The sequence below is a fragment of the Curcuma longa genome, chromosome 16 (genome assembly GCF_044706935.1).
Source record: "Curcuma longa cultivar G26 ecotype Majalengka, Jawa Barat chromosome 16, ITB_CL_G26_1.1, whole genome shotgun sequence".
Classification (NCBI taxonomy): domain Eukaryota; kingdom Viridiplantae; phylum Streptophyta; class Magnoliopsida; order Zingiberales; family Zingiberaceae; genus Curcuma; species Curcuma longa.
Window position 1 is genome coordinate 4,814,081 of NC_133876.1, and position 13,496 is coordinate 4,827,576.

Here is a 13,496-nt window from a genome sequence, read left to right on the forward strand (position 1 = left end):
AGGCGGATCTGGTCCTCACGCCTAAGGATGGATCACCCAAAATTTGGTCAGGTGGGTGACTTGCCCTAAGTCTGGGTGCTTGGGTTGTTCTACTTAGGTCAGGTTCAGTCCTTTCAGGTTCAGGTTCAGTTCTATTGTTGTTATTAATTATTCTAATTTCGTCATCTTCTTGATCTTTTGTATAAGTTGAATTATTCTGATTATTAAATTTTATTATATCATCATAATTAATTGTATTTGTATTTTCTTCGTCAAATGTTACATTGGTGGTTTCTTCTACTTTTAATGTGTCTTTGTTATATACTCTGTAGGCTCTACTGGTTGATGAATATCCTAAGAATATTCCAGGACTGGTTTTGGATGTAAATTTTCCTAAGTAGTCTTTAGTATTTAATATATGTACTTTACATCCAAATACTTTAAGGTAATTTAAGTTTGGTATTTTATTATTAAATATTTCATAAGCTGTTTTATTGTGTCTTTTATTAATTAGAACTCTATTTTGAATATAGCAAGCTGTGCTTATTGCTTCAGCCCAAAATTTGTGTGCAAGTCTATATTCATTTAACATTGTGCGTGCGGCTTCTTGTAGAGTTCTATTTTTTCGTTCTACTATTCCGTTTTGTTGTGGTGTTCTTGGACACGAAAATTCATGGTGGTAGCCATTATCTTGACAGAATTTTGTGAATTTGGCATTTTCAAATTCACCACCATGATCGCTTCGAATTCTTTTAATTTTTAAGTCTTTTTCATTTTCTAATAATTTACATAATGTTGTAAATTTTTCATATGTTTCATCTTTAGTTTTTAAGAATTTTACCCAGGTGAATCTTGAATAATCATCAATTATTACTAAGCAGTATTGGTTTCCGCTTAGTGACTTAGCCCCATGAGAATCAAAGAGGTCTAAGTGTAGTAATTCTAGGATTGAGTTAGATTGAGCTTGACTAGTTGCCTTATGTGAAGCTTTTGTTTGTTTTCCTTGTTGGCAAGCATTACATATTTCATTTTCTAAGTTTATTAATGTTGGAAGGCCTTTAACTAATCCATTGTGACTTATTTTTGAAATAAGTCTAACATGAGTGTGACCCAATCTTCTGTGCCACAACCTAGTTTCCTCTTGTTGTGTTAGTAAACACTTGAGTGAGGATGAGGGTAGGTCAATATTATATATGTTATTTTTCCTAATCCCAGTTAATTTGATTTCTGGGTTTTCTATGTTTTCTAGTAGACATTTAGATTTGGTAAACCTAACTGTGTAACCTGAGTCACACAGCTGACTTATGCTAAGTAGATTGAACTCAAATTTGTCAACCAACAGAACTTTTCTAATTTCAAAGTTGGAGTCTAATTTTATATTACCTGAACCGATTACCTTTAATTTTCCGTTGTTCCCGAATGCAACGGTTCCCAAGTCTTTGAACTTGAGTTTGGTGAATTTGGATTGATCTCCAGTCATGTGTCTGGAGCAACCGCTGTCCAACATCCAGTTATCCAGTTTCTTGTGTTCCTATAAATTTAAGAAACACTTAGTTGGATTTTATGGATCTTGGTTTCAAAGCATTGTTAATTTTATTTTGAAAAGATTGATTAATTAAGGTTAATTAATTTTTGAAAATTTGTTTAATTAAATTTTAAAGTTAATTAATTTTGAAAATTTGTTTAATTAAATTTTGAAGTTAATTAATTTTGAAAATTGTTTAATTAAATTTTGAAGTTAATTAATTTTGAAAATTGTTTAATTAAATTTTGAAGTTAATTAATTTTGAAAAATTTAATTAAATTTTGAAGTTAATTAATTTTGAAAATTGTTTAATTAAATTTTGAAGTTAATTAATTTTGAAAATTTTTAATTAAATTTTGAAGTTAATTAATTTTGAAAATTGTTTAATTAAATTTTGAAGTTAATTAATTTTGAAAAATTGTTTAATTAAATTTTGAAGTTAATTAATTTTGAAAATTTGAAGTTAATTAAATTTTGAAGTTAATTAATTTTTGAAAATTTTGAAGTTAATTAATTTTGAAAATTTTTAATTAAATTTTGAAGTTAATTAATTTTGAAAATTGTTAATTAAATTTTGAAGTTAATTAATTTTGAAAATTTTGTTAATTAAATTTTGAAGTTAATTAATTTTGAAAATTGTTAATTAAATTTTGAAGTTAATTAATTTTGAAAATTTGTTAATTTAATTTTGAAGTTAATTAATTTTGAAAATTTTTAATTAATTTTGAAGTTAATTAATTTTGAAAAGGACGGTTAATTTAATTTTAAAAAATTGTTTAAGGACGGCTCCCCGAGGCTCAATCCTTGTTAAGTTAAATTGATTGCAAAGGACGGCTCCCCGAGGCTCAATCCTTGCAATAATTGAGTTTGGTGATTTGATTAATTTTGAAAACTTGTTTGTTGGGTTATTTTGATTTATTACCTATTCATCTCACCCAGTCTAAGTGGTCAATCAGTTAACCTATGAGTTGAATGTGAGATGATTTCAATTTTATCTTTGTTTATTGTGAAGGGTATCTATACTTGATCAATTTTGAGTTAGATTCAGGTTTAGCCTTCAACCAATTAAGTACACATTTCAAAAATTGATTCCCAGGTTGTGGCGAGGCAAGGGGCCTTCTTGGTTATCGGAGCAACGACCACTTCCTAGACAGAATCAATTCAAGAAATTATGGACTTAATCGATTTATTGAAAAACCTTGGTCTAACTAGTCTAGGATGTGGCGAGGTAGCTTCGGTCAGTTCAGTTCGACTCCGTGAACCAAGTCAGGTACTCCTTACCCTTCTTGACCACTTTGTCTAGCCTCCCTGACGTACTATCATCTCGCCCCACCCTGGTACTATGTTGGCAAGAATTGATCAAGTAGTTGGTCCTTAGACTATCCTAATTTCTAATGCAGGAAAATAAATCTAAGTTATGCAGGAAATCAAGCAAGTTATTTTGGTTCCCCCGGGATCGTGCCCCTTGATTGGTCGAACCAAGTGGACCTGATCCTTGGGAACCAAGAATTGGTTCGGTCCGACTGGGTTAACCAGCCGGGACTTCGGAACCCACGCTTGGACTCGTGTTCGATTTCTACGTGTGAGTGCTATGAATGATCTTTGTTTAGCCGCGTATCCGATGCCCGATCGGTTGTATCCAGCCTTCTGCGATCCAAGCATCATGTCCAGATACTTGGACCCGGAGGTGAATTTTTCAAGCGTTCGTCTGAGATCACCGACTTGAGCTTTCAGTTGAACATTTTCTTCCTCGATTTTAGCTCGAGTCGAATCTTCAACCGAATCGGTCGTAGTCGGTGACTCAGGGATGACTTTCTCTTTGAGGAGTGCTATCTCCTCTCGGAGCGATTCACCCACGGCCTCGGACTTGGCTAATTTTTTACTTAAACTAATTATTATCGAAAATAATCTATTGTAACTTACAGTGGGTTTCGAACCTTCGGAAACGGATACGGATCCGTGGCTTTCGTCGTCCGAGTCGTAGTCGCTTTCGTCTGGATCGTTTTGAGCCGGAAGCGCGAGGAAGCTCTTCGTTGGTTCTTCGTCCGACTCCTCGGATGATGACTCGTCCCACGTCGCCTTGAGAACTTTCCGTTTTTTCTTTTGGTCCTTCCGCGGGCAGTCGGCAATGAAATGCCCCTTTCGTCCGCAGCCGTAGCATTTCGAGTCTTCTTTTCCGGTCATTGGCTGCTTCGACGCGTTTACAACCTTCTTGACCTCCGATCGGCGGACTCCTCGTTTGTTCCGGAACATTTTGCGAACTAGATTTACTAGTTCGGTTGTGACGTCCTCGTTTCCGTCGGTGTCCGATGACTCTGATTCTTCCGGTACTTTTCGTCTTTTTGGCTCGGAACCTGCAATTAGAGCAATACCTTTCTCCTGCACTTCCGTATTAGACTGTTCGTGTAATTCAAATTCGGAAAACAATTCATCTAATTTAATTTTATTAAGATCCCTGGAAACTTTATAGGCATCTACCATTGATGCCCATAAGGTATTCCGGGGAAATGCCTTAAGTGCGTACCTTATTATGTCGCGGTTGTCGACTCGTTCTCCTATTGAGTGCAGACCGTTGAGGATGTCCTTGATTCTTGCATGTAGCCCGCTTGCCGACTCTCCTTCTAGCATTTTTATATTATATAATTTATTGATTAATAAATCACGCTTACTTACTTTGGTGTCGGAGGTGCCTTCGTGAAGTTCGATTAGCTTGTTCCACAGCTCTTTGGCACTGCTGATCGGGCCGACTCGGTTCAGTTCCTCTTTGGTTAAACCGCATTGGAGCGTCTGGGTGGCCTTTGCGTCTGCCTCAATTTTCTTCATCGTGGCGGTATCCCAGAGCTCGCAGGAGAGTGGTTTTCCATCATTGCCAGTTGGGATTGTGAATCCCGTCTGGATGATGATCCACATCTCCACTTGTGTTTTCAGGTGACATTCCATCCTGGTTTTCCAGTATGGAAAGTCGTCACCGGAAAACAACGGTGGTCGTGCGGTGCTCGAGCCTTCTTGTTGGGCCATTGATATATGCACACAAGAAAACAAGAGAAAAGAGAATTCCAAGACTTGGTCTTGGATTAGTAGTGCGGGAAAAATAAGCGAAAAAAAAAAAAAATTTGAAAAAGCGTCTTGAATCAGTGGTTGCACTGTTTTCAAGAACCCCCGCTCTGATACCAATTGTAGGATCGGAAACACGCTAGAGGGGGGGTGAATAGCGTGTTTGAACGCTTTTCGATTTTTCGTAAAACTCGAGTGCGAAAGCGGAAGCAAATAAAGTAAAAATGTCGAAATGAAATGCAGTAAAGTAAATAACACAATTTGTTTTTACTTGGTTCACAGCGCAACGCTGCTACTCCAAGGCCCACGGTCCTTGACCGTTTACGTTGGGCAATCCACTAATTCACTTGCCCCTGTCCGGCAGCAAGTGTATCGAAAAATTCAAGTACAAAATCGATTACAATAATGATATGAAATTAAAGTACAATTGTTACCAAACTTTCGCTCCCCGGACGTTGAATTCGGCGTTTTCGGTGTTAGGGACAGTTGCTTGAGGCAGGCACAGCACCGACGTCGAAGTTGGAAGGCTCGGGAATCACGGGAACGGAGTTTGGAAGCGTTTGCGTTGAATTGCTTGGCTGCTGCTCGCGGAGGCCTTATATAGCCGGCCTGGGTCGACTCAGATCGCCATCTGGGTCGACTCCAGCCGACGTGGCAGATAAAACTTAATCCGCTTCGTCGCTTATCCCTCCTGAGTCGACTCTGATCCGGTTCTGGGTCGACTCCAGTCGCGGTGGCGGCAGCGGCGATAACTCTTTGACCTGGGTCGACTCAGAAGCCCATCTGGGTCGACTCCAGTCGCGTTGGCGAAGACTTTGACGCGCTGACTTCCGGAATTCGTGCTGATTCGGCTGGAGTCGACTCCAGAGCCCATCTGGGTCGACTCCAGACCCGAAAAACTGAGTTTTTCGTCCGGAGTTAGCTTTCGTCGAGCTTTTCTTTCCTGCACAACAAGTTAGCTCGAAATATAACATTTAAAGAACAAGTCGGTTCACCGAACCAACTTCGAGTCTTAACTTCGGATCTCCGGTGAGACCCTGGGTTAGACCGGCGCCTACTGTTCCCTTGTAGGAACGCGTCCTCACCCACTCCCCTCGGGAGAATTTACCTGATGCCAACCAAGTCCTCCTGACCCGTTGGACTTTTGCTCGGCTCTGTCGTTGCCCCCCAGGACTTGAACGCAACTGATCCTCCTGATCAGTCCATTCTTCTCTGCAACTTGGTCCTCCTGACCAAGTCCATTTCATCTGCAACTTGGTCCTCCTGACCAAGTCCAGACTTGTGCCTGGTGCACTTTGACTCTGCCAAGTCTTCATGCCTAGCCGCACTAGGACTTAACCTGTTTTCTGCACACTCATTTCAACCTTGTTAGTCAAACCACATACTTAACTTGATCCTAGTTCCATAATCAAAACTCAGGTTTGATCTGCTAGTGCTTCCTGCACTAACATAGTTTCTGAAACCTAGAAGGTTATGATTAAATGACATTTCAATTAAAACCAAGTAGAACATCCTGTCACAGAAATGATTTCTTCAACTGACTTGATTGAGGAACAAATACGTGTGGCTCTTGGAGAAAGGTTGACCTACAAGCAGGTGTGTTACATCTTATAATAGTTTTATGAACTCATTTAATTGAGATCATAAACTCTTATAGTACGCTTAATACACAGGAAGATATTGTTCTTAGAGGGCAGTCAATTGAGTGTCGCATTAATGCAGAAGATGCTTTCAAAGGATTTCGTCCTAGACCTGGTACTCTCTTGTTCCTAGATTTTTAATATTGTTTTTAAAAATTTCAATGAATAAATTGAAAATAGAACTCCGGAAGTATGGTAATAGTCTGCGACAAAGCTCTTCAATTTGTTCACCTTCTCATGCAACAACCTTGTAGTTGCACTCCATTCAATTTTTCTGGAGTCCAATTGTGTTTCAAACCCTACTTTAATTTGTTAAAATCAACCTATGAAAACTACTGAGATTTGGATTGGTTTACATTGAATTGTTGTATTCGAAAAAATGTTTCTCAATGATCTCATGTAAATTGCAGGGAAAATCACATCATACTTGCCATCTGGAGGACCATTTGTGAAAATGGATAGTCATGTTTACCCATGTTACATGGTTCCCCCAAGCTACGACTCCCTACCTGGGAAGGTGTTTTATAATTTTTAAAAATTATTTTGTTAAGGTGGTAGTTATTGGTTCTGTTGTGAGGTTTACTTGGCTCCTGAATCCTGTCTCATTTTTACAAGCATTGTTTATATTGTATCTTCCTGAAGTTCTTACTGTGTACTTGATTTTTGAATCAGCTCATTGTTTGGGCGCCAACCAGGGAGAGAGGAATAGAACAAATGAAAAGAGCATAGAACAAATGAAAAGAGCCCTGAGTGACACCATTATCACAGGTTGGTGAACCACTCTGAAAATCAAAAAGTCAATAAACTTATTGAATTGTTGCCTTTCATCATGTGAGGATGCCAATCTGTTACAATGTCATAGAATACACAATAAATTTCTTGTGTCTGTGAATAATTTAGTTTCAGATTTTATTTTTTATTTCAAATGAGAAAAATATTTTTCACCAATCTTTTCTAGTTATCTATATTTACATTTCTAGCTGTTATTTCCTTGGCATCCAACAGCATACTGATAACATGGTCATATGATATATTTGAATAGGCAAATTTTGATGATATATACCTTTGTTTTAATTACCTTGTAAAATTGAAACAAAAGAAAACCTTGTATTTTTTCTTTGGAGTGGCAAATCGTTAGTTTTGGCATTCACTCAAAAAAGGTGAGATTTCTAATTCCCAACGCACGATAGCAGATTACTTTCTTATCCACAAACCACTGATCATTGGACATGCGTGCAGTAAAACTCAAAGGGAATTTCATATAAACACCACAACTTATGGGATTCATTTCGTATCTTTCCAAAGACGTGAAAGTTGGAGTTGGAACTTTTGAAATCTATTTTCATATGGTACAAGAGTTGTTTTCATGTGCCATTGGTTCCAAACAAACCATGGTTACTGAATCTTTAGCGTAAGCCAACATTGCATTATTTGCATGAGAAATAGGAAAACCTTGTTAAGTAATGTGTTACATGGGATTTTTGTTTTCATATATGCTTCTAGTATGATAGTTGTTTTTCATGGACCCTTGGTTCCAAACAAATCATGATTACTGAATCTTTAGGGTTTCTAGTAAGACAGCATTGCATATTTGCATGAGAAATAGGTAAAACATGTCAACTACTGCATTTCATGGGATTTTTTCTTTGCCATGTACGTTTCTAGTAACTGATTTTTAGTTGATTTTTTTTTTCTGAGCAGGAGTGCCCACCACTATCGAGTACCATAAGTTGATTCTTGATATTGAGGTACCAAAATTATGAATTGTGTAGTGAAATATTTTTTGCCCAACATAATCAAATACAAGGGTTCTCTTATATGCATATTTTTGTGAAATGGGACTTTAGAAATGGAAAAGTAGACACTGCGTTCATACCAAAGCATGAAAATGAGTTGGTTGCAGTGAGTATAGCTGTCCATTATATCCTTTTAGCATATATTTGTAAAGGAAATGATTAATCTTGTTCTAAATGCAGCCCAAGAAAGTGATCATGTCTACAACAGAAAAAGAGATTTCTGTATCAAACAACTAAACTTACCAGAATTTCTAAACGCTGCAGTTTATTTGCTTTATAAGAGCTTGGTGCCAGAATAGCCTTGTGATTACTTGCTTCTTACCATGTTGGTTTCTTCCATATGTTAATTGGAAATCCTTTTCTTTTGTCTAAAATGAAAAAAAAGACTTTAGGGAGTTTTTCCAATCAAATTTTGATTTGTTACACATTAAAGATATTATTTCACAGCTTTCTCAATCATTCTAAAACTACTTGATTGATAGATGTTCATTTGTTTAAGAGATTACTTACACATTGTGAATAGCGATATGATCCTGTCATGTTAAACCTATGTAATATGCACTAGATATCCTTGTTGAGTTTGATTTATTTGCTTAAATTCTTATGTGAAGATTGGAACATTATTTCATTTTTGACTTTTCTTTTAACTAGCTTCTTTGTACATGTCAAGCCGAAACGGGGAAATTGAACTTTTTCATGCAGGTGTTATCAAATTGAATTACTCGTTAATGCTAGGAGAATATATGAGATTCATAACAAAGAGTAAAATGAATGATTTCACATGAACTCGTTCAATGAAGATTGTTTAGATTTTTGTTTTTTTGTTTTGTAATCGGGTATCCAATTCTGTTCTTGCGAACTGACTAATACCTTATAGAACATTTGTTGTGTTGACCAACTCGCACCTGAAGATGTTGATAATAAATTTTTATTGCATTGTCAGATTTCATCTAAAGATGTTGGTAAATAGAAAACTATAATTTAGATAAAGTAAAAAAAATAACAACAAATATTCGTTAAAGAATAAAATACCGTGGAAACGAATATTCTTAGAGTTTAATAACATGTAATTTAAAATGTAATTAGAAAATTAATTTCAATAATTTGAAATTTTATTCTATTTTCTAGCAAATGCTTATTCCTTCCGTAGAATTAATGGGGAAATACGCTTTGTTTCTAATGCACCATAAAGCACTATTCACTCACTGATATCATTTCATTTCGAAAGGCACACATTGACTAAGTTGATGGATGCCGAGATCCCCTCATTATGATATCACCATTGTTAATAAGATTGGCAATGATCTGATCGAGTCTGAACTAGGATGTAAATTCCCTTCATTTCATAAACTTCTTCAAGGTGCAAGCCACTGCCAGATGAGAGCAAATGGCAGAGCAGCCTCGCGATAGACAGAAGATACCACCAAGAACCAAAAACCCATTCTTGATCCAATTCTTTGATGACCCCAATGATTTCTTCTCGGAAGCATAAGCCATCTTCTTTTGCCCAAACTTTCTGCCTAATCTCCCAGCAACTTCCTTTTTGTTTGTCTCACCATTGATCTCGAAATCTGGTGGCACCTGAGCACAAAAAGAACATTAGCATGTTGAAACTCTTCACAAATGCATAAACCATCTTTTATGCTTGCATGGAATTGTAAAGACTTGAATATGATTCTGATGCTAGTTTCTTTTGACAGGAAAAAGTAACAACTTGAAGTTGGATTACTAAAGCTGACCATTTTAACAAGTCTCTGAACAGTAGCAAATGATGTCGATCGAATTGGCCTTGAGTAGGAATATTCACGGAGTGCTCTGTTCATCTTCATCACATAGTTCCATATTCCATTGACAAATGCAACTTTTGCAACCTTAATGTTGATGCCAGCATCTTCTTGATGCATCATTGTTATCTCACAAGAATTCCTACCCGGCACTGCAACTTTTGACGAAAAGTTATTTTGAGAATCTTAAAATCACTTGAAGTACAATTCAAAAACTTATAATTGTAACGATCAAGGGAAAAGATTTGATCCTTGCATCATTCAGAATTTGGAATCAAACCTATGTTACGATGTCAGCTTCTGCAGTTACTGGTTATTTCATTTGACAATAGAAATAAACTAGCATGCCTAGACATTAGAGGATTAGTAAAAAATAAAAATTTTATATAAACAGGTACATCTTTTAGCCAAGTTGCTCATTAGATAACAAAGTTGCACGAGAAAGCTTACCTTTCCTTATGCGCCAACCTGATCTAACAAAACCAACACGTACATATTTACTCTGTCGTAGAGCTAGAGGATGCTCACAATTCTACACAGGCAATAGCAAAATGTTTGTTAGAGAAAATTAAATATAAGGCCTAAATTCATTTTAAAAGAAAAAAAAATAGCTCATTATACGATGCATTCTCAGTTATCTTAAATTTTAATTCTCATGATATTATGACTTGTTTTATTACTACTATAATGCAACCTTATGCCTAAAACTAAGGTTCCATTTGTTTCACATAAAATAATTTTTAGGAAATAATTTTTGAAGGGGAGCATTGGCGCAAGATGTTATAATTTTTTTAGATGTTATAAGGTTTTCTATGATGTAAAATTATTGTTAAATAAAATTTCTATTGGTTAACAAAAAATATAGATCTCTTTAGGAAAATAGCTTCCTTTTAAAAAGAGTTTAGATTTGTATGTAAGTCCACCTTCGTCAATAAACATACTCTCCTCTCTCCACCCTTCACCTTTGTCCATGAGCCCTTTGCTCTCATCCTCAAGTCCTTCGATGGTGTCTGTGAGCTTACCTACATCACACGGATCAACCGAACCGCTAAACTCATCCTTTTGATTTGAACTAATTTGGCTCGCCTCATTTGTGCAACCAGCTTACTAGCCGCCCGCCAAGTGTGCTTCATCAGCCGAATCATATTCAATTAGTGATATTTTTCTTTAATTCCAATTCAGTAGCCTAGTTCATATTTAATTCCAATTAGTGTTCATAGTGATTCTAAAGAAAAACTATATGTACTTTCTCCTATTTATTAGTGATTTATTTTTCTCTCATGGGCTTTTACCATTATCTTTCAAGGGATTTTTTCATGTAAATCATTTTTGTGAGCTTGTGTTTTTGTTTCATGAAAAACTACTGCAATATTGTTTCAACTAAATGTCAAGGCATCATCATTTCATTCAGTAATAGTAGAGGTACTTCACAACTTAACAGGTTGTAAAAGCTTATTTATCTTCAAATAGAGTTGAACATTAAAAAAATGATAAGTTTCATGAAAGCAATTATGATATTTGGAAGAGGATGAAAACTTCATTGCAAGAATTATTATGCACCAATATTATTGATTCAGCAAGGTCCAAGGACAAAAGTGATGATGATTGAAGATTATATGGGTTTGTATATGAGAACATCTAAAACTACATTGCAGATTAGGCTGACGTACATGTGGTATAAACAAAGCTGGATAGACTTTGTACCAAAAAATTGGAGAAAAAAAGTTATACCTGATAAAGAGACTAACGTACAGGGGATGAAACTAATATCAACGATCATCTGAATACTGTGTAGGGCATTATCAATCAATTAACTTCTATAAGATTTTTTATGATGTTCATGGCCTGTGAGAAGCAAAAGCAAAGATTCTGCAAATAAGTGGTCATCAAGTGATAAGTCAAGGAGAGAAGAGATACAGTACACCAGTGGTAAACCTGGCCACACAAAGAGAACTTGCAAATTGCTCAAGAAAAATTAGAAACCATAGAAGCAAAATAAGTCTGAAGCTGAGAGCACGTTTGCTATTGCCACTTTACCTACAGATGAGGCGGTTATGCTAGTTTGTGCTAATTGTGAGTGCTACCATATTGTTCAGATAATATTTTACTACCTATGAGCAGGAAGATTTTGGTGAAGTTGGTTGACGACAATGCTGCTCAGATTGCTGGAATAGGCGACAAGCTCACCCAAACTGGGGGACAATGTATACTTTGATTCTTAGAATGTCAGAGAAATTCCAGATTTTCAGCTTAATCAATTTTAGTTAATAAAATTCTGGATAAAGAGAAGTTTCAACATCAATTTGGTAATGAAAACTACTAAAATCATCACCACACATTGTATAAAGCTCATGCTGCGTTAAATGTAAACTTGGTTGATGTAATCGAGGATGATTCATCGGCATGTGTCACAAGAAACTGGGTCATATCACTGTGAGAGACTGAAAGCAGATGGATAGCCAATCCTTTATTAAACTAGCCAAGGAAAGAAGTTGAGTTTCAGTTTTTGTTGTAGCAGTAAAGAGTATCCTTTAGGACCAGATCTGAGAGGAAGGAAGACAGAGTTGATTCATGCATCTCTGATTATTTTAGATGGAGTATCTGTGTGGCAATGGGTTCATTGTCACACTCATAAATGGTGCTTCTAGAAACACTTACGTAAACTTATGAAAATAAGAGCCAAGTGTTTGATTTCTTTTAACAGTTTCATGCCAAGGTTGAGAAAAACAAACACTCAATCATAAAGGTCTTTGCTCTGGTAATAGAAGAGAGTTAAGGTATACTACTCCCACACTGCATTCAACATGAATTGGTACACCATAGCTCAATGCGTTTGCTAAGAGAATGAACATAATCATTGTAGAAAAGGTGAGATACATGTTGAAAATGTTGAAGTTACTTAAGCAATTCTAGAGAATGTTCAAAATGATGTATTTGTTGAATAGATTTCCATCAGTTCTTTAGGAGTTCGATTAAGAACAGGGAGCATTGATAAGTATGGAATCATCGATATATGAGGCTATTTTGTTGCAAGGTTTATATGCATGTATTGAAGGAATAGAGGTTAAAGTGGGAGTTCAGAGCCAAAAAAAAAAATGTAAATCAACATCGGAGAAGACTACTACATAAAGTACTTCATCAGATGGAGCTATAGTGTTTCCAAAACTTTAAAACTTGCAAGCTACAAGTAACAAATTAGTATTGATGATGAGACGTAGAAAGGGGAGCCAAGCAAGATGTTGAATAAGAGGAGCAACCCTTGCACTTACCCATCAATTTGTAATATCCTAGAAATTTTAGGGTTAAAATTAACCAATTAAAGACTAAGTTTTAATTGGTTCGGTCTAAGTGGGTCCATGATGGAAGAGAGTTTTATCAAAACGGACGCGATGAGAAAATTCATTTTGCGAAGACGAATCCAACAAAACTGGTTTGGAGTCAAATCAGAAGTCGTTTGGTTAGTAAACCAAGTGAATCAAAATTTAACCCGGTTCTTTACAATAACCGGTTCAATCGTCATATTGAAACCTAGGTTTTTAAGTTGGTTTAGCCCAATAAACCCTAGTTTTGCCGGTCTAGCCGTTAATTGTGCCGACTAAATCACAATTACTGCTCGTTATAAAGGAATCTTGCGATTCCTTTCCCCTCCCCCGATCGCTCCTCTTTCCCTTTCCTCGCGCCGCCTTCCTCACTAGCCGAGCCACCGCCACGGGACGCC

The 13,496-nt window shown here is 36.4% G+C and overlaps 1 protein-coding gene and 1 pseudogene across 1 annotated transcript; one reads left to right on the plus strand and one right to left on the minus strand.

Moving 5' to 3' along the window:
* Positions 1 to 4,790: 4,790 nt before the first annotated feature.
* Positions 4,791 to 8,231, plus strand: LOC141846937 (biotin carboxylase 2, chloroplastic-like; annotated as a pseudogene).
* Positions 8,232 to 9,141: 910 nt separating this feature from the next.
* Positions 9,142 to 10,767, minus strand: LOC141846938 (uncharacterized). The gene is made up of 4 exons (XM_074734958.1): positions 10,720 to 10,767; positions 10,229 to 10,310; positions 9,734 to 9,930; positions 9,142 to 9,575 (listed from the first exon to the last, which is right to left on the minus strand). The coding sequence occupies exons 1-4, from the start codon at positions 10,765 to 10,767 to the stop codon at positions 9,333 to 9,335; spliced, it is 570 nt and encodes a 189-aa protein (XP_074591059.1). The 3' UTR covers positions 9,142 to 9,332.
* Between the last annotated feature and the right edge of the window lie 2,729 nt (positions 10,768 to 13,496).

Excerpts from the sequence above, each read along its gene's own strand:
- LOC141846938 (XM_074734958.1), bottom strand. The coding sequence starts at position 10,767 with ATGAGAGCAAAGGGCTCATGGACAAAGGTGAAGGGTGGAGAGAGGAGA. Across the intron at positions 10,311-10,719 it reads TGAAGGGTGGAGAGAGGAGA|AATTGTGAGCATCCTCTAGC; the intron begins GTATGTTTATTG and ends TTGCCTGTGTAG. Across the intron at positions 9,931-10,228 it reads AGGTTGGCGCATAAGGAAAG|TGCCGGGTAGGAATTCTTGT; the intron begins GTAAGCTTTCTC and ends CAAAAGTTGCAG.